This window comes from Elgaria multicarinata, chromosome 8 (assembly GCF_023053635.1).
Source record: "Elgaria multicarinata webbii isolate HBS135686 ecotype San Diego chromosome 8, rElgMul1.1.pri, whole genome shotgun sequence".
NCBI lineage: Eukaryota > Metazoa > Chordata > Lepidosauria > Squamata > Anguidae > Elgaria > Elgaria multicarinata.
The window spans coordinates 1,967,306-1,986,673 of NC_086178.1; the positions used below are offsets into that span (position 1 = coordinate 1,967,306).

Here is a 19,368-nt window from a genome sequence, read left to right on the forward strand (position 1 = left end):
AAGTAGGGTGACCATATGAAGAGGACTGGGCTCCTGTATCTTTAACTGTTGCATAGAAAAGGGAATTTCAGCAAGTGTCATTTGTATATATGGGGAACCTGGTGAAATTCCCTCTTCATCACAACAGTTAAAGGTGCAGGAGCTATACTAGAGTGGCCAGATTTAAAAGAGGGCATGGCACCTGCAGCTTTAACTGGTGTGATGAAGAGGGAATTTCCCCAGGTTCCCCATGTATATAATTGACACCTGCTGAAATTTCCTTTTCAATATAACTGTTAAAAATACAGGAGCCCTGTCCTCCTTTTCATATGGTCATCCTATTTAAAGCGCTTTAAAGCAGAAGTGTAGATTGGCTTACAAATGCTATGACTCCCCCCACCCCCTTCCCCACTCCAAGTTGCTACAGAAGCATTTATTTTCTGCCACTACATAAAAAGCCTCCAATCAGAACTGCCCAAAGAAAGAGAGCTTTTGTAAGAGCTGCAAACCCCAGAGTTGAGTCATACCAAACTCGTGTCAAGAGAGGCAAAGAGAGTTGCATTGTGATCATAATGAGGACCAGCAAGCAGGCGAAAAAGTCTTTTGCGGAACTCAAAAGCTTTGCATATTCCTACATGAATGGCATTAACAACATCACCTTGGTCTTTTGTTTCTCTGCACCTTATTAAGCTAACAAACTCAAGGAAATTATTATTTTTAAAATGGCATGCAATGAAATTATTATATACATGCAAACAAGTAAACACTTTCTGTTCCTTTTTACCAGCAGGACAGAGCGTCAGTGAAAGAAAGTCTGATCCAGTAGACTCAACGTGCTCTAGACCATACAAAGGTGACATGGGAGAGGAAGAGTTGATGGGTGTGTGTGTGTGTGTGCGTGTGTTTTAGGAGATCTGCTCCTTAACTGCAAAGTCATTCGGTGAAGACAAGAGGGTGGGGCTCTTTGAAGTGTCTTCTGCAATGGGAGATGCACTGGACACAGCTTCAACGAGGGCTGGCAGATCTGTTGGAAGAAAAGTCACAAACAGTTAATAGGTAACAGAATTTCCTGTTGAGAAATTTTCAGGCTGGGAGAAGGAACTCTGAAAGCTTCATCACACCTACACATCTGTCCTGTTTTCCCCTCGAATTATCCCACTTCATTTCCATAGCATATGAAATGCACTTTCAATGTTGTCCCTCCGCCCCAGCACTGCTGGAGGAGCTTCTTGTGGCGCCCATCAGCCTCCCCCCACCCCTGCATCACTAGCCACCTTCTGCCCTCCTTTAAGCCCGGTCCGCCTCCTTGTTTCCTGCTGGCTTTGGACTCCCAAGTGCAGGCTGTTTCCTCTTTCCTCTTCTTCTTTGACAATGCGTAAGAACTGGACTTTCCACGCACCAAAATACGTCGCTAAGAGGGGTGGTGGTGGGGAGAACTGCAATCACAGCAGGACATGGTCGCCGTCATCGGAGTCCTTTGCATGCAATTCACCGCGACAGCAGACTATAAGGTTGGTGTGATAAAGCTTTGAGTGGCGTGTGGGATCAAAGACGCCACAAAAAGACACTTTAGATAAAGATCCCCCAGATGTTTGCCGTTTACATGACCCAACTGAAACCACCTTCAAGCTGGTTTAGCTAGCTTACTGCCCAGGCAGGAACCCTTGGAACTGAAGTCCTATGAAGGCTAAGGAAAGGAAAGGAAAGGACCCTCTTGTGCAAGCACTTGAGTCATTGCTGACTCCTAGAGGGACGCCTGCTTTCGCTGACGTTTTCTTGGCAGACTTTGTAGTGGGGTGGTTTGCCATTGCCTTCCCCAGTCGTAGTTACCTTTCCCCCAGCTAGCTGGGTACTCATTTTACCAACCTCGGAAGGATGGAAGGCTGAGTCGGCCTGAGCCGGCTGCCTGAGAACCAGCTTCCGCTGGGATTGAACTCAGGCCGTGGGGAGAGTTTCGGCTGCAGTAACTGCCGCTTACCACTCTGCGCCACACGAGGCTGTATGAAGGCTAAAGAGATCCCTAATTTAACAACAACAACAAATCTCAGCACCTCATTCTAGGACCATACACAGAATTCTTTTCAAGAAGTCATCAACGTTAAACCAATTTCCAGCTGGTTTGCAATTTTAATATCCAGTGAGGATGTCAGGATATTCTGTTCACCCTGGGACTATGGCTCCCTTCACTGGCTGCTACCTTCGGCTGAGACAAATAATCTACCTTGGAGCATCAGCTCTCCAGGGTTTCAGACAGGGAGTTTTCCTCAGCCATCACTGGAGATACCAGGGACCTTCTGCATACAAAACATGGGCATTGCTAAGCAGAGGCTCAGGAGGCATCGACTGAGGACGTTCGAGCTCTGCATTCCTTGCAACAAGAAGGACAAGTGGCCCACAAGACCCCCTTCCAGCTCTGATCCATCTCAGCTTCTCCACCACTGAGGCATGGCCACCACCATCCCTCCAACCTATGTTTTCGTAAACCAACACATTATTCTCAAGACAGGCACAAAGTCTCTAGTGTTCCGTTTCTCCTCCAAAGGACCCTGAACTTGAATTTCCTGCCGTTTGAAGAAGAAGAAGAAGAAAAACATAGACAAAACTCTCTCTGTCTGGATCCTCTCTTTCCCACGCAGCTTGTAGCATGCAGTAAAGACAGAACCAGGCTCCACACACCTACACAGACCATGGGTGACTTGATCTTACCCACGTCTGCTAAGCTCTGGAGTTGCTCAGGCGGTTCACTCCGATCCGGTCTAGAGGAAGTCCAAACCGTCTCTTGGGCAGTTGCACGACTTTCCTGCGGGATGGAAAGAATCGGGAGACTTGACTCAGGGCCTTGCTAGACCTACCTGGAAATACGGGCATGTGGAGGGGCCAGCCCGCGCTACTAGTAGCGCGGGCTGTCGCTCCTATCCACACGTGAGGCGCGACGGGCTACAGGAAAGCCCCGCTGTGTCCACCATTTTGTTGTAGACTTAAAGGGCTGGGTGCGCAGGAGCGCACCACCGGCAACAACAAGTGGTTTTTTTTGTTTTTTGTTGTTTTAAAGAGTTCCCCACTCCCCCACCCCCGATTTCCCCACCCTAGCCGGGATTCCCCCCCGCGATCCCTGCTTCCCCCCGCGATCTCCGGTTCCCCCCCCACGATCCCCGCTTCCCCCTGTGATCTCCGGTTTCCCCCCCGCGATCCCTGCTTCCCCCCGTGATCTCCGGTTCCCCCCCCACGATCCCCGCTTCCCCCTGTGATCTCCGGTTCCCCCCCCGCGATCCCTGCTTCCCCCCGCTATCTCCGGTTTCCCCCCGCAATCCCCGCTTCCCCCCGCGATCCCCGCTTCCCCCCCCGCGATCCCCGCTTCCCCCCACGATCCCCGCTTCCCCCCCGCGATCCCCGCTTCCCCCCGCGATCCCTGCTTCCCCCCCGCGATCCCCGCTTCCCCCCGCGATCCCCGCTTCCCCCCCGCGATCCCCGCTTCCCCCCGCGATCTCCGGTTCCCCCCCTGCAATCTGCCCACCCCGATCTCTCCCCCTGCCCCAATGGGCCAAGTGCTCCTGTGGAGCACTGCGCCCCATCCGCCACTTTTCCTAGCTACTCGTGAATAATTGCAGTAGCCAGGAAAAGCGGCAGACGGGTCTACATGACTGCGGTTGAGACCGCAGAAAATACCGGGCTACAACTGTAGCCAAATACCCCGGGGCAAGGGAGGGTTACCCCTGCCTGACCCCGGGATCCCCTGGGCATCATGTGGACGCACAGGGGAGGGCCCGGGGCTTGCACCGGGCTAACCCATCGTCAGTGGGACATGCTCAAGACCCTGCTGTATAAACCTCTGTAGAAAGAGACGAAAGAAGCCCTATCTGAAAAGCTGCCCTTTTCTTTTACGCTGGGGGTGTTGAGCCTCTGGCCCAGGGGCCAATCTAGCCATCCCCAAGGAGGCCCTGCTGGCACTAACGTTGTTATTCTTTAGATGCCAGACTAACAGCTCATCCGGATGTTTTAAATGCCTGTCGTGACCTCCAGGAGAGTTCTTGCTGGCTGTTTTTAATCTGCTGCTTTATTATAATTGTGTTCTAACTTATTGTGAATTGCCCTGGAATTGTGAAATGAAGAACAGGGTATAAATACTTTGAATAAATTAAAAAAGGGTGTTGTAAATAAAATTATGTGCGGTGCCGCAGCCAATCGGATGGGAGCTAAGGAGGCCACCCACGGACGGTGACGTTGCATGAGTGTTGCAGGAGCAGCGCCTTAGACAAGGGTTTATTTTGCCTCTTTGCATACTGCAAGGCCAGAGAACCCGTGGCCTTCAGCCTAATGCCAAATGCCCTCTGCATGCGATCAGTTCAGACCATCTGGCAAGACGAGCAACTTGTTCTTTTCCTGGCAGCCCATGGGCTGGGAATGGGGTGGTGGTGGTGGGAGAGAGAGAGAGAGAGAGAGAGAGAGAGAGAGAGAGAGAGAGAGAGAGAGAGAGAGAGAGAGAAGGGATAGCAGAATGAGATAGAGAAAAGGGGGAGCCACCCACTTTTTGCAGAGTCCCGCCCACCACTGGCATTAGCCCCGCCCAGCACTGATATGCAGCCTCAACAGATTACCTATGGTGGAATGTGGCCCTTGACACACCCAAAGTTGCCCACAACTGATTTTCAGTTTATCTGACACCGCTTTGAGAAGTAGCAGCAGCAGCAACAATGAAACTAGAGGCATAGTTCATAGTATCATAGAATCATAGAATAGCAGAGTTGGAAGGGGCCTACAAGGCCATCGAGTCCAACCCCCTGCTCAGTGCAGGAATCCACGCTAAAGCATCCCTGACAGAGGGTTGTCCAGCTGCCTCTTGAAGGCCTCTAGTATGGGAGACCCCACCACCTCCCTAGGTCACTGATTCCATGCCTGGAACCGTAGTTCATGCCTGGATGGATGGACCGAAGGCCTGCTTTGGTGGAAGGCTGCTTCAGGGTGATGCGGCAGCTGCCCAGCCATTTGGTCAGTATGTTTCTAGGGCAGGGGGAGCTCGCCATGGAGCGATGAGTGCTCCCCCTCTTGCCTTGCTTGCAGAAGCCCCCAGGTCCAAGCCTGGGCGCCTCCACCCAAGATCCCAAGTGGCAGCTCCAAGGCAGAATCCCTCCCTGGGCCTCGGGAGAGCTGTTGCCAGTCAAGAGGATTCGGTTCTGGGATGGATGAAGAAACAGACTTCAAAAGGCACTGAAGGTCCAGCAGGTGGCAAATTTCCCCTTGCAAGTTCCACCAACAACGGCTGGAAGCCACCAAAACGATTGGTGGTCTGGCAAAAGAAGGTGGGGCTGGGACAATAGGGCGTGGCCCTCGGGGGAACTGGAAGGGTGGATGTGGTCCCTGGGCCTGAGGCTCTGCCCCCAGGGAGGCTGGAGAAATTTCAGACAAAGTGAAACAATTTAGGTTTTCTAAGAATCCAATCTGAGGAATCCGCTGCGGACCGGCCTCCCCAGGACATGCAGAGTTCTGGATATATTTAACTTCCCCCAAGTTTATGCAAATTCATTCACAGGAAAAGATGCACATTTCAGCTGAGACATATGTCAGGCTGGGAAATATATGCAGGGGGAAATTCAAATAGAATGGGGGGACAATAAGATAAATGCATTCTGTAAATTGTTGCGAATTTTCTCACGTAATTATTTTCTTATTTTTCTACATAATGGAAAAAACAACAACCCGGAATCTGTCTGTGAACAGACATCAGAACAAACCACACTGCACAAACCACGAAACACATGCAGGGCAGATTTTACACCATCCAGCCATCCGGATCTGCACCCCTGTCCAAGCCTGACCAGCTTCCATAAGTGCTGCAAGTCCATTTTTCTTTGGGTTGGACCATTATTAGCGGAATGCAGTGATGTCTCTGTGTGTAAGTTGGTGGTAACGTTTGATCTATTTCTATTGATTGCTTAGACCATAGCTAGACCTAAGGTTTATCCCTGGTCCTTCCAGGGGTCAAACCTGTTCATCTAGGTGACACACAGGGGATCCAGTGCTCAGGCAGGGGCGAACGCTGGATGATCCCAGGATAAACCTTAGGTCTAGCTGTAGCCAAAAACAGCTATTTTATGTATGTTGCCTACATATTACCAGCCTGGTAAACCTGAAAGACTCAACTTTTAAATGCACAACTTGTGACAGTTAAATGGCGTGATTTAAACCATCATAGAATCATAGAATCATAGAATAGCAGAGTTGGAAGGGGCCTACAAGGCCATCGAGTCCAACCCCCTGCTCAATGCAGGAATCCACCTTCAAGCATCCTTGGCTGCCTCTTGAAGGCCTCCAGTGTGGGAGAGCCCACAACCTCCCTAGGTAACTGATTCCATTGTCGTACTACTCTAACAGTCAGGAAGCTCTAACAGTCTTAGAACCAGCACAATGAGGCTGACCTGTTGTGATGTCTCACTGTTTCTTTTGCAGCACCTAAATAAATAAATGAATAAATACTGGGTTCAGGTTGCAAGGCGGACAGAGGATTGCAGCCAGCATGGTGCTTTTGCAGGAGACCTGCTCCCTCCTGTGGCTAAACAGAGCTACAACAGCTACAATTTATATGATGTTTTCTGTTTGCTTTGAGGATTCTTTACCCTGTGGAACATCATTCTGACAAAAATGGCTCAAGAATATTATAAAACCTACACTGATGTTGTTTGTGCCAGTGGTGTGCCGTAAATTTCTTCCAGATTTTTTTTTTTTTTTTTTACTATTCTCTAATTCAACTTGAGAGAACAGAAATTGCTTTGGGAAAGAAATTCAAAGGAGATGAAAATCTTGGGGAAATTCTCATGGGTTGACCCTTGGTAGTGGAGAGCAACGATATCTCTGTGTGTGAGAGTTGGTGCTAAGGTTTGATCTGCTTTCTTGATTTCTTAAGTGGCTGTTTTATGTAAGTTGCTGAGAATTTTTCATAATGCATCCAGTTCTAGGCGCCACTATTCAAGAAGGATGCAGACTAGGGATGTGCTCCGCTCCGATTAGAAGCAGAGAATCAGAAGTGAATTGGCCTGCTCCACCTTGCCCAGAGGCAGAGTAGAAGGAGACCGGGGACCCGTAGAAGCACAGCGAAGAGAAGCGCCCATACGCGGAGAGCTTCTCTTTTCGTGGACCGATCTGATCGCCATTTTGAAAAATTTCGCCCATAGGATTGCATTGCGGAAAAGAATAGGGGATAACTGTGTTGTTTTTTAAGCTATCTTTCTGAAACGTCTTGTGCTTACAGAGTCGTGGCTGGGGGTCATTTTGAGCCTACTCTCAGCTCTCTGCGTGCTGCAGTTCGCTTGCTAGAATTTTTGGAAAAATTGGGTAAAACAGCGGGAAAATGTACCTTTTTCGAAGGGCTGAGGGGCAGAGTCAACTCCCGGTCATGATCACATGATCCCAAAGTTGGAGGAGGGGATAGGCAAAACGGGTAACTTGGGATTCTGGGAACTTCTCTTTCTTAGTCTGAACAGACTTTTCCCAGTGTTTTTTAAAACAGTAGCCCCACCAAATGCACAAACACAACCTGAAATCATATACTAAGCCAATAATAAGAGATAGAAATACAGCACTGCTACCCACCCTAACTTTGGGGAACAACTGAATAGATGTGGTGCAAGGGGATGAGCTCCCCTAGGGCATGGACGTGCCCTGTGCACTCTCCTGTCCTTGGAGGGCCATCAGAGCCCTCCAAAAGTAAATCACTGGAGAGAATGCCTATCATGAGTTGAAGTGATCGTTTGCTTCTTAAAGACTGGTACCTAGACAGGACCAGTCAAATTGGCAGATGATTCCCCCTCCCCCTGGGCACGTCCACTCCCCTCTTACTGGTAAAAGACAGATATAGCCTTTTTTAAAAAAATTCTTCTTGTTGTTTATTCAGCAACACTGCTGCTTTTAATTCCACCTCTCCTTTGTTTATTTATTTATTTATTTATTTATTTGTTCCATTTTATATGCATTACTGGCTTTGAAACTATCCTTGGCTCACTTCCTTGTGCCCCCAGAAATGTCTGCTGCCTGCCTGCCTTCCCTCCCTCCTCCCCTGCCCACCTCGCAGGGATGGTTTTTGTGTGTCTTGCTTTGACTCAGGGGAGAAGTCTTTCCTGTGCTCAAGTTCCAAATCAATTTTTCAAGTGTGGAAGAAGATTCATATTTAGGTTTATCTCTACTCCCCAATTCATGGCATGTTGGGATTTCCTTTGAAACGGGCCCATTGAGCTGTCTGCAGATACTGGGGTGTCCGACTTTCATAAATTCCCCAAAAATCAGGGGATGATGAGATTGGCTTGAAACTTGGCGTCTATGTGGACACATGGGTAAGCTGTCATGGGACCGAAGGTGAGGTTTCTGACATGCAAATTGACGTAGTTGTAAAATGGGACTTGATTTGGGGTGAGTTAAAAGGTTAGAGCCCCGCCAAAAATCAGGGGATGATGGGATTGCCTTGAGTCTTGGCATGCATGTATATCCCTGGATAAGCTATCATGGTGCTGAGTTTGAGGTTTCTAACATGCAAATTGACGGAGCTATCGAAAGGGGTGTGAATGGGGTGCCCGATTTTCAAAAATCCGCCTAACATCAGGGGATGATGGGATTGGCTTGAAACTTGGCGTCCATATGGACACATGGATTAGCTGTCATGGTACCGAAGGTGAGGATTCTGACATGCAAATTGACGTAGTTGTAAAATGGGACTTGATTTGGGGTGAGTTAAAAGGTTTAAGCCCCGCCAAAAATCAAGGGATGATGGGATTGCCTTGAGTCTTGGCGTGCATGTGTATCCCTGGATAAGCTATCATGGTGCTGAGTTTGAGGTTTCTAATGTGCAAATTGACAGAGCTATCGAAAGGGATGTGAATGGGGTGCCCGATTTTCAAAAATTCCCCAAAAATCAGGGGATGATGGGATTGGCTTGAAACTTGGCATGCGTGTGTATACCTCTATGAGGTGTCATGGTGCCAAACTTGAGGTTTCTAACTTGAACATAAAAAAAGTTGTATACTTTTTTAGCTTTCAATGCAAGCCTATGGGGGGAAAAACGGAGCTCCGATCCGGATCCGGAGCTCCGGAGCGGAGCGGACATAGGCAGAGCGGGGGCGAAGCGAAGCGGCCCGATCCGCAAATCGTGGATCTGGAAGAGAAGCGGAGTGGGGGGTCTGTGCACACCCCTAATGCAGACAAGCTGGAGCGTGTCCAGAGGAGGGCAACCAGGATGATCAGGGGTCTGGAAACAAAGCCCTATGAAGAGAGACTGAAAGAACTGGGCATGTTTAGCCTGGAGAAGAGAAGATTGAGGGGAGACATGAGAGCACTCTTCAAATACTTAAAAGGTTGTCACACAGAGGAGGGCCAGGACCTCTTCTCGATCCTCCCAGAGTGCAGGACACGGAATAAAAGGCTCAAGTTAAAGGAAGCCAGATTCCAGCTGGACATCAGGAAAAACTTCCTGACAGTTAGAGCAGTATGATGATGGAACCGATAGCCTAGGGAGGTCGTGGGCTCTCCCACACTAGAGGCCTTCAAGAGGCAGTCGGACAACCATCTGTCAGGGATGCTTTAGGGTGGGTTCCTGCATTGAGCAGGGGGTCGGACTTGATGGCCTTTGAGACCCTTTCCAACTCTACTATTCTATGTTTCTATGGTCACATCATGCATGCCGTGCTGTGTTCCGTATGCTGCTCTGTGCCTTGAAACTGGACTTGTAAGGCTAAACACGCAGGCCTGGTTGAGGATTGCGAAATATTCGATTGACATTCTCTATAAAGCGGATAGTGGTAGCCTGATTTTTCAACTCCTCTCCGATTCAGTTATGTGTTCAGGGATGTTAGACTTCTATGCCAAATTAAACTCGCTTGGTCTAGACCTTTTAAATCTGGGTATGTTAAACCAAACTGAAGGTTTCAGGGTCATTAGAGAAAGAACTTTAGATGCCGAGTATCAGGAACTCAACAGTGTAGCAAATACCTCGTGCTCCCCACTATATTCCCATCTGCCTGTTAAGCCTGGTAAAATGGCACCATACTTACAGCTGCTGTACAATCCGCAACTGAGAAGAGCATTTATGTTAGCTAGGTGCAATGCCCTTCCCTCTGCATTACTAACGGGGAGGTTCAGAGGTATACCATATTCAGCCAGGTTATGTTTATGTAGTGGGGGTTGCATTGAGACTCATGAACATATATTTTTACACTGCCCTCTCCACGTATCCCAACGGCAGAGATATCTGGAAAAGATCTTATTAAATTGTCAAGGATCCGTGGGGTCTGACACTCTACGGACCCTATTATCTGCGGGGGGGGGGGAATGCTTGAAAATGTTGCATTATTTGCCCATTATGTAATGACCTATCAGACCGGGAGCTACACCCAGAGGCATGGCGGAATAGCCAGCAGGGAGATTAGTACGGTCTACTATACTAGCAGGCTGAATTGCACAATGTAGGAGTACTAGTTTGTCTGGAGGATGTCATGATGTTTATGTATGATTTGTGGTTGTTTTTTGCCAATAAAGATACATTGATTGATTGACTGATTGGTCACATCACAAGCAGCCATTTCCAAGGCCCTCCGCCTGCTTTTGAAGCGTGCAGGCGCCTTGCCCAGCCCACCTCTGCTTGGTTTTCAGGTCCACGGAGCTGGCCGAGAGCCTGTCAAGGGGGGAGCCAAACCCTGAGAAACTCCGCTTCTTCTTGGTCTCGATGACGTCGTTTTCGAGGGACACCAACTCGTCCAGGAGCAGGAGTTTGGCAGCCAGGTCAACGGCTGACTTCTCTCCGCTGGAGGGGGAAGCAGGCGCCTTGCTGAGGGCAAGGGAAGGGTCCAAGGGTTGCTGCAAAGGAACAGGAGACGAGTTGTCAAGAGGTTGGCCTTCCAGCAGCCCCAAGTAGGGGTCCCCAGGGTTGACCTACGCGCAGAGGATCCTGGTTCAGGGGTGAAGCACTTGCTTGTGTGAAATAGGCCCCAGGTGCAGCCCCTGGCAGCACCTCCATGTACAGGATCAGGGAGCACAGCTGGCTGGCATGATGGGAGTTGTATCCCATGGTGGCTGGGAATGATGGGAGTTGCATTCCAACACATTTGGAGGATACTAGGTTGGGTAAGGCTCCATTAGACAGCTGCTGCTGCCCAGAGGTTTTGACACTGGGCTAGATGGAGCTCAACTCAGGCTTGGTTTTTGTGACAGGCTTCCCTGGCAGGGTGAAACGGGTGCTGCCTCACCCAAGTGCTAACCCTGCAGTGTAATATGCAGCAGGATTGGGACCATCAGGAGAATGGAAAAGATGCGGCCCATAAAACATCAGAAGAACCCTGATGCGGGATGAGACCCAGAGTCCATCTAGTCCAGCATTCTGTTCACGCAGCGGCCCACCAGCTGTCGACCAGGAACCCACAATCAGGACATGATGCAACAGCACCCTCCCACCCATGTTGTATTTATTTATTTATTTATTTATTTATTTATTTATTTATTTATTACATTTCTATACCGCCCAATAGCCGAAGCTGTATGGCAGCTGGTGTACACAGGCCTACTGCCTCTGATACTGGAGGTATCCGGTAATGTGCCATTATTATCTTTATTTATTTGTTTATACTACCTCCCTTTCTCGGAATGGAGCACAGAGAATCTTACAATATTCATCAAACGTATCAATAAAACCATCATAAGAACTTCAAAACCACCAAGGCAGGAGCCAAATGCCTATGGAAATAAAAAGGCCTTTAACTTACGTTTTAAAATAGCCACAGTGGGGACTATTATTATTATTATTATTATTATTATTATTATTATTATTATTATTATTATTATTTATTTATATAGCACCATCAATGTACATGGTGCTGTACAGAGTAAAACAGTAAATAGCAAGACCCTGCCGCATAGGCTTACAATCTAATAAAGTTGTAGTAAACAATAAGGAGGGAAAGAGAATGCAAACAGGCAGAGGGAAGTGTAAACAGGCACCGGGTAGGGTGAGGCTAACAGTATAGAGTCAGAACAAACTCAACATTTAAAAGTTATAGGGAAAAGAAAAGTTTTTAGCTGAGTTTTAATCACACCTCTCCTGGGAGGGAGTTCCACAGTGGATTCCTGAATTGAGCAGGGAGTTGGACTTGATGGCCTTAGAGGCCCCTTCCAACTCTACTAGTCTATGATTCTATGATTCTAAACAGGAGGTGGGTGTGGCATTACACCCCACAATAGCTCCGGCTATTGGGTGGTATAGAAAAGTAATAAATAAATAAATAAATAAATAAATAAATAAATAAATAAATGTCTAGGATTTGTAAGTCTATTGTATTTAGAATGTTGACCTGAGTGGGTGGAGATTGAATATCTTAGGAGGGAGGAGGAGGATATATAAGGGAACGATTGAGGTGATAAGGGGGGGGGTGTTTTTAAAGTACTTTGGTAGGAGGGAGAATTAGAGGATCAGGGTAAAGAGGGTTGTCTTTTGAGTGTAGTGTGCAGATAGTCAGTTGGTGTATATTAAACAATCCTGATAATAAAGAAAGGTCAAGAGTGAAGGTGTGAGAGAATTATTTATTTATTAATTACATTTCTATACCGCCCAATAGCTGGAGCTCTCTGGAAGGAAAGTGTGTATGAGAAGAGAGAAAGGATTGGATGAGAGGTCTTAACAAGGGTCTGAAAAGTTTTATTATGAAACAAAGTTTGTGAACATTGAAATGTTTTTTTATTCAGTTGGTTTTACTACCACAAAAATCCCACGTGCCTCCTTGGCATTTATCATCTGCAGTTATATATAGGGCTGTGCACGGACCCCCCAATCCGCTTCGTGGTCCGATCTGGAAAATCCGGATCGGGCCCGATCCTCTTCGCGCCGCTCTGCCCGTCTCCCGCTCTGTGGAGCGAGATCCGGCTTTGCCGCCGTCGCCACATGGACGGCGGCAGCAGCAGTGGTGCAAGGTAAGCCCCCACCCCCTTACCTGTGTTTGTCATCGCGGCCTTCAATTGAGGCCCCAGCTTGAAGCCAGAAGAGGCCTCGGCCTTCACTTCCGGCTTCAACCGGGGCCTCAATTGAAGCCCGCAACGGATGCAGGTAAGCGTCCCTCCTCCCTGCTCCCTTACCTGCCGCCGCTGCATGGATGGCAGTGCCGGCGGCGCCAGGTAGGCCAGCCCCCCCTCCCCCTTACTTGTGTCTATCATGGGCTTCAATTGAGGCCTCGGTTGAAGCAGGAAGAGGCCTCGGCCTTCACTTCCAGCTTCAACCAGGGCCTCAGTTGAAGCCCGCGATGGACGTAGGTAAGCGTCCCTCCTCCCTGCTCCCTTACCTGGCGCCGCTGCCGCCGCTGCCCCATGGATGGTGGCACCAGCAGCACCAGATGAGTCCCCCTCCCCCCCACTTACCTGCAGGCGGAGCTCCAGATTGAGGCGATCCTCTTCGCCTCGATCCGCAGCCCCCCCGACTCTCTTTGCCTCCGCCTTTTCCGGAGGCGAATCAGGCCGCCTCGCTCCTGCTTCTCTGAACCGAAGAGAAGCGGAGCACAGCCCTAGTTATATACATATAACACCCATTCTGACATTAATTCACCATCAGCACATATAATTCACAGCACATTATTTCCCCCCTGAAATTATTCCTGTTTAACCCCTTTCTCCACATAGTTTGTAGAAAGGTGGTGTTTGTCCCTCACCTCAGGCTCATAAAGTGGTGGCGCTTAGCTTGAGCAGGGAGTGACCGCGGACAGGCCGGTTGTAAAGAGCCTGTGTGTTGTGGCACAGTGGGCACCGCTGAGGAAGCTCTCTCTGAGCCCCCACCCCACCCCGCCTCACCTCATTTATGGCTCTCTGTGTGTGTGTGAACCATGAGCCTGGCATCTCTTGCAAACTGGAAAGCCTGAGTTGGCTGGTAAAATAAGGGTCTCTCTCCTTTCTCGTTGGATACTGTCTTGCTCGAACCTTTCTGACAAGCACCTCCCAGTCGTGTTCTTTCCCCATTTTGTTGTTGCCAGTTGCCTCCCCCCCCCAAGCTCCCCACCACCACATCTGATAGTGTTTTCAAACTGATTTCAAGGAAATTTCAAGTTATGATGAAACCATAGATCTGACCACTTGAGGTCACTTTGAAACCAGAAAGCCAACTCTCAGGAGAAAGCCAGCCTGCAGCAATTCTGGCCTTTGCACTTACCTCTGGTGACGCCTCTTCCAGGAGAGCCAAGCCGGATTGCCATTGGATCAGTGTGATGACCAGGACAACGCTCCCTACTGCTCGCCGGCCTGACAGCATCTGTGAAGGGAAGTGGCAGATTCCTTAGATTTGTAGTGCCACACGGCTGGGATGTCCCACCACCCCAAGGCTCTCCAAGGAGGAACAGCCGAGAGCAGGCATCTAGAGTCAGCTGCTGTAACTCCCATCATCCCCAGAAAGCATGGCCATTGGCATCCAGTCTGCTGTAAGGCATTGGGCATCTCAGGTGGGGAAGCAAAGCAGCCTGGCATTGGACCCCAGGTACCCACGAGAAGGAGCTGCAGCTGCACTTGAACATGGGGACGTCAGAAGCTGCCTTAGACTGTGTCATGTTCTTGGTCTGTCCAGCCCAGAATTGCTGACCCGGACTGACAGCAGCGGCTCTCCCTCCAAGGTTTCGAGCAGGAGCGTTTCCAGCCCTCCCTGGAAATGTCAGTGCTGTTACCTGGGTCCTTCTTCATGCAAACCAGGGGCTTCTACCTCAAAGCCACAGCCCCCTTCTCTCTCTTTCCACTGCACAGTAGCACTCCTTCCCTCTGCCTTATTTTTAGTGCCAGGGAAGGCGAGCGGCACCTCTGGGATTGTGTCTGCTTCAAATGCCAAAATGCCTGTGTCGTGTTTCTTAGAACCTCCCACCTTCTTGGGAGACAATAACGAGGCCTGCTAAATAAATCACAAAGCTTTATTCAAGCAATAAACATCTCTTCTGGATGCTCAAGTTAAAGGAAGCCAGATTCCAGCTGGACATCAGGAAAAACTTCCTGACTGTTAGAGCAGTACGACAATGGAACCAGTTACCTAGGGAGGTTGTGGGCTCTCCCACACTAGAGGCCTTCTAGAGGCAGCTGGACAACCATCTGTCAGGGATGCTTCAGGGTGGATTCCTGCATTGAGCAGGGGGTTGGACTCGATGGCCTTGTAGGCCCCTTCCAACTCTGCAATTCTATTATTCTATGATTCCCACCTGAAGAGAGCCTAACCACTAGGAACTTTCCCCTAGGCAAAACTATGCAAATTAAGCGAGACAATTGTCCTTTCATGAAGAACGGAAACCCCTTTCCCAAGACGCGTTAACTTCAGAGAGACCAGCTCTGAGGTGGCTTCTGACGGGATGCCAGCTGGGCTGACTTTCTCTCGCCTTCCTTTAGCTCCACTCGTTTGAGTCTGCGGCGTACTCTAGGATCAGCTAACCTCTCTGTGCTCTCTCCCTCGGAAGAACATTGGCTTCCCACTGACTGTGTATTATTTGCCCTTGAGGAGATAAGCTCTGGAGAGGGTTAACGCCCAGCTGGTGAAGAGCCTGTGAGAGCTTTCTCCCCCACTGATACAGGCTGGCCTGTTTCTGGCACCAACTCCTCTACTTCAGAGTCTGATTCTAATTGATCACCTGAAGCACCTTCGTCCAACCCAGGGGGAGCAGGGCTAGACATGACAGCCTGGACTGGTTTTGGATACTGTGTATTTCATAGAATCATAGAATCATAGAATAGCAGAGTTGGAAGGGGCCTACAAGGCCATCGAGTCCAACCCCCTGCTCAATGCAGGAATCTACCCTAAAGCATCCCTGACAGATGGTTGTCCAGCTGCCTCTTGAATGCCTCTAGTGTGGGAGAGCCCACAACCTCCCTAGGTAGCTGATTCCACTGTCGCACTGCTCTAACAGTCAGGAAGTTTTTCCTGATGTCCAGCCGGAATCTGGCTTCCTTTAACTTGAGCCCGTTATTCCGTGTCCTGCACTCTGGGAGAATCGAGAAGAGATCCTGGCCCTCCTCTGTGTGACAGCCTTTTAAGTATTTGAAGAGTGCTATCATGTCTCCCCTCAGTCTTCTCTTCTCCAGGCTAAACATGCCCAGTTCTTTCAGTCTCTCTTCATAGGGCTTTGTTTCTAGACCTCTGATCATCCTCGTTGCCCTCTTCTGAACACGCTCCAGCTTGTCTGCGTCCCTCTTGAATTGTGGAGCCCAGAACTGGACGCAATACTCTAGATGAGGCCTAACCAGGGCCGAATAGAGAGGAACCAGTACCTCACGTGATTTGGAAGCTATACTTCTATTAATGCAGCCCAAAATAGCATTTGCCTTTCTTGCAGCCATATCGCACTGTTGGCTCATATTCAGCTTGTGATCTACAACAATTCCAAGATCTTTCTCGTTTGTAGTATTGCTGAGCCAAGTGTCCCCCATCTTGTAACTGTGCATTTGGTTTCTATTCCCTAAATGTAGAACTTGGCATTTATCCCTATTAAATTTCATTCTGTTGTTTTCAGCCCAGCACTCCAGCCTATCAAGATCACTTTGAAGTTTGTTTCTGTCTTCCAGGGTATTAGCTATCCCACCCAATTTGGTGTCATCTGCAAATTTGATCAGCGTTCCCTGCACCTCCTCGTCCAAATCATTAATAAAAATGTTGAAGAGCACTGGGCCCAGGACTGAGCCCTGCGGCACCCCACTCGTTGCCTCTCCCCAGTTTGAGAAGGTTCCATTGATAAGTACTCTTTGAGTCCGATTCTGTAGCCAACTGTGGATCCACCTAATAGTTGTTCCATCTAGCCCACTTTTAGCTAGTTTGTTAATCAGAATGTCATGGGGTACTTTGTCAAAAGCTTTGCTGAAGTCAAGATATATGACATCCACAGCATTCCCACAGTCCACAAGGGAGGTTATCCTATCAAAAAATGAGATCAAATTAGTCTGACAGGATTTGTTCCTGACAAATCCATGTTGGCTTCTAGTAATCACTGCATTGATTTCAAGGTGTTTACAGATTGACTTCTTTATAATCTGCTCCAGAATTTTCCCAGGGATGGATGTCAGGCTGACTGGTCTGTAGTTCCCAGGTTCCTCCTTTTTGCCCTTTTTGAAGATAGGGACAACGTTAGCCCTCCTCCAGTCATCCGGCACCTCACCCGTCTTCCATGATTTTGCAAAGATAATAGACAAAGGTTCTGAGAGTTCTTCCGCTAGCTCCTTCATTACTCTTGGATGCAGTTCATCGGGCCCTGGGGATTTGAACTCATTCAAGGAAATTAGGTGTTCTTTGACCATTTGTTTATCAATCTCAAACTGCAATCCTGCCCCCTCAACTTCTGCTTCACTTTTTCCAGGGGGGTCATAGACCCACTTTTGGGAGAAGACCGAGGCAAAGTAGGAATTGAGCACTTCAGCCTTTTGTTTGTCGTCTGTTATCAATTTGCCATCCTCATTAAGCAGTTGAACCACCATTTCTTTCCTCTGTCTTTTACTACTCACGTATCTGAAGAAAGCCTTTTTATTGCTTTTAGCATCCCTCGCTAATCTCAGCTCATTCACAGCTTTAGCCTTCCTGACGCCATTTCGGCACTTCTGCGCCACTTGCCTGTACTCTTCTTTTGTAGCCTGGCCTTCCTTCCACTTCCTATATGTATCCCTTTTTGTTTTCAGTTCATCAATAAGCTTTTTGTGGAGCCACATTGGTTTCCTCTGTTGTCTTCTATCTTTTCTCCTTGTTGGAATTGTTTGTAACTGTGCCTTTAAAATTTCATTTTTTAGATACTCCCACCCATCCTGCACTCCTTTTCTTTTTAGGCTCCCTTGCCACGGGACCTTACTTATTATAGTTCTGAGTTTATTAAAATCAGCTTTCCTAAAATCCAGAGTACGTGTATGGCTACGCTCGACTTTTGTCTCCTTCATAATCAAGAATTCAAGTATGACGTGGTCACTTTCCCCCAGAGTTCCCGTAACTGCCACTTTATCCACTAAGTCATCCCTGTTGGTCAATAACAAGTCAATGTATGTGTGTGTTGTTGTTGTTGTTGGGGCTCTGCTGCTCTGTCTCAGGCAGTAAAGTGTCAGGCCCCCTCGAAAGGACTCCTCTTTGGACGATGAACTGCAGCTCCCCCCACCCCAAGCCAAACCTCATGGAGGAGATGCCTGTTCCAGGGGACCTTGAAGCAGATTGGGGAAACCTGGATCCTGGGGGGCGGGGCTTTCCCTGAAGGTGTAGTTAGCCCCCTCTGTGATTTGGAGCCAGATGCAAGTGGCCACTTAACCTCAGGGAGTGCAGATGCCTAAAGGTTCAGGGTTGAACAACTGCTAGACACAGAAGTGCCCACCCAAAGAATAAGGACACCTCGTGAGTAAAGGTATACTGGTGACCAGTCCTCAGGTCCTGATGGCCTAGAGCTGTGCCCTGGGTGGGGCTTTGAAGGCTCAGTCTTAAAAGTCTTCAGTTGTAGGCAGAGAGCTGCTGGGATAACATCTCTGCATTAGCCCCTGCCTTGGATTCCTGTGTTAATAACCATGCTCTTCTCTGGAACTCTCTGTGTCTGTGCTGCCCACTGACCATGTCTTTGGTCCTGACCCTGGTCTGGAGCTCTGTTCAGGCAGCCCCTCAAGGAGGACAGCTGGGTTGTCTGCAGTCACATTCAGCAGGGTGTGGCATTTTCACAGAGGGCTGGAGGGACTGACATGGAGGAGTAGCCTGCTTCCACCAGCCCAGTTGCATGAAACTAACTCTGGATACAGCTCCTGATATGTTAGAACAAAAATGAACCCCTGTGTGCCTGCCCTTATATTTTTAAAAAGAAGAAATCCTTGGAGCAAGTGCAATTTTGCAGTTTAAACTCTTTTAAACCATAGCACCGTCATGGTTACAAGAATAAAATGGACTTTGCTTCCGCTGCTCTGAGGGTGAACATATTTACTTGAACGTAAACACTGGGCAAGTCTACACCAGCCCTATATCCCGGGATCATCTCAGGATCGTTCCTGTGCATCCAAATGCCACACAGGGGATCCCGGGCCATGGTCTTGTTGCAGAAAAGAATATATTCCAAAAGTAAAAATAATAAAGTCTGTAACCTTGTGCACATCTGGTTGGCCACCCCCTGGCCAAAACATGATCGTAAAAACAAGTTAAAGAAAGGAGGCTGCATTGAGCAATGTCCATCTGCATGGGACGTGTCATGGCCCGGGGCTTCTGCTTGCCTTTTTGCCGCTCTACCACCACCTGACACTCTCTGGGTGGCCATTTGGGCCTGGCCCTGAGCCACGGGACCCTGGACTCTGGCCTTAGCTGCACCCCTGGTTTCTAAACTGAGCTTTGCTCCCCCTCCCAATGCTTTTTTTTTTTTTTGCAGAAATGAACCGCAAAGCAATTCCCACACATGCAACCCAATGCGATCCTTTCCC

At 48.8% G+C, this 19,368-nt stretch overlaps 1 protein-coding gene across 2 annotated transcripts in view; it reads right to left on the bottom strand.

Moving 5' to 3' along the window:
- Positions 1–874: 874 nt before the first annotated feature.
- The window catches only part of OSTN (osteocrin), a 39,679-nt gene continuing 21,185 nt past the window's right edge, over positions 875–19,368 (bottom strand). Inside the window, exons 2-5 of one of the 2 annotated variants that reach the window (XM_063131735.1) lie at positions 14,138–14,236; positions 10,592–10,812; positions 2,686–2,779; positions 875–1,003 (exon numbers count right to left, since the gene is read on the bottom strand). In XM_063131735.1, the coding sequence (XP_062987805.1) occupies positions 2,695–2,779; positions 10,592–10,812; positions 14,138–14,236 (405 nt within the window). In that variant the 3' untranslated portion in view covers positions 875–1,003; positions 2,686–2,694. Of the gene's footprint in view, positions 1,004–2,655; positions 2,780–10,591; positions 10,813–14,137; positions 14,237–19,368 lie in introns of both variants that reach the window. The other variant, XM_063131736.1, reaches the window with a different exon arrangement.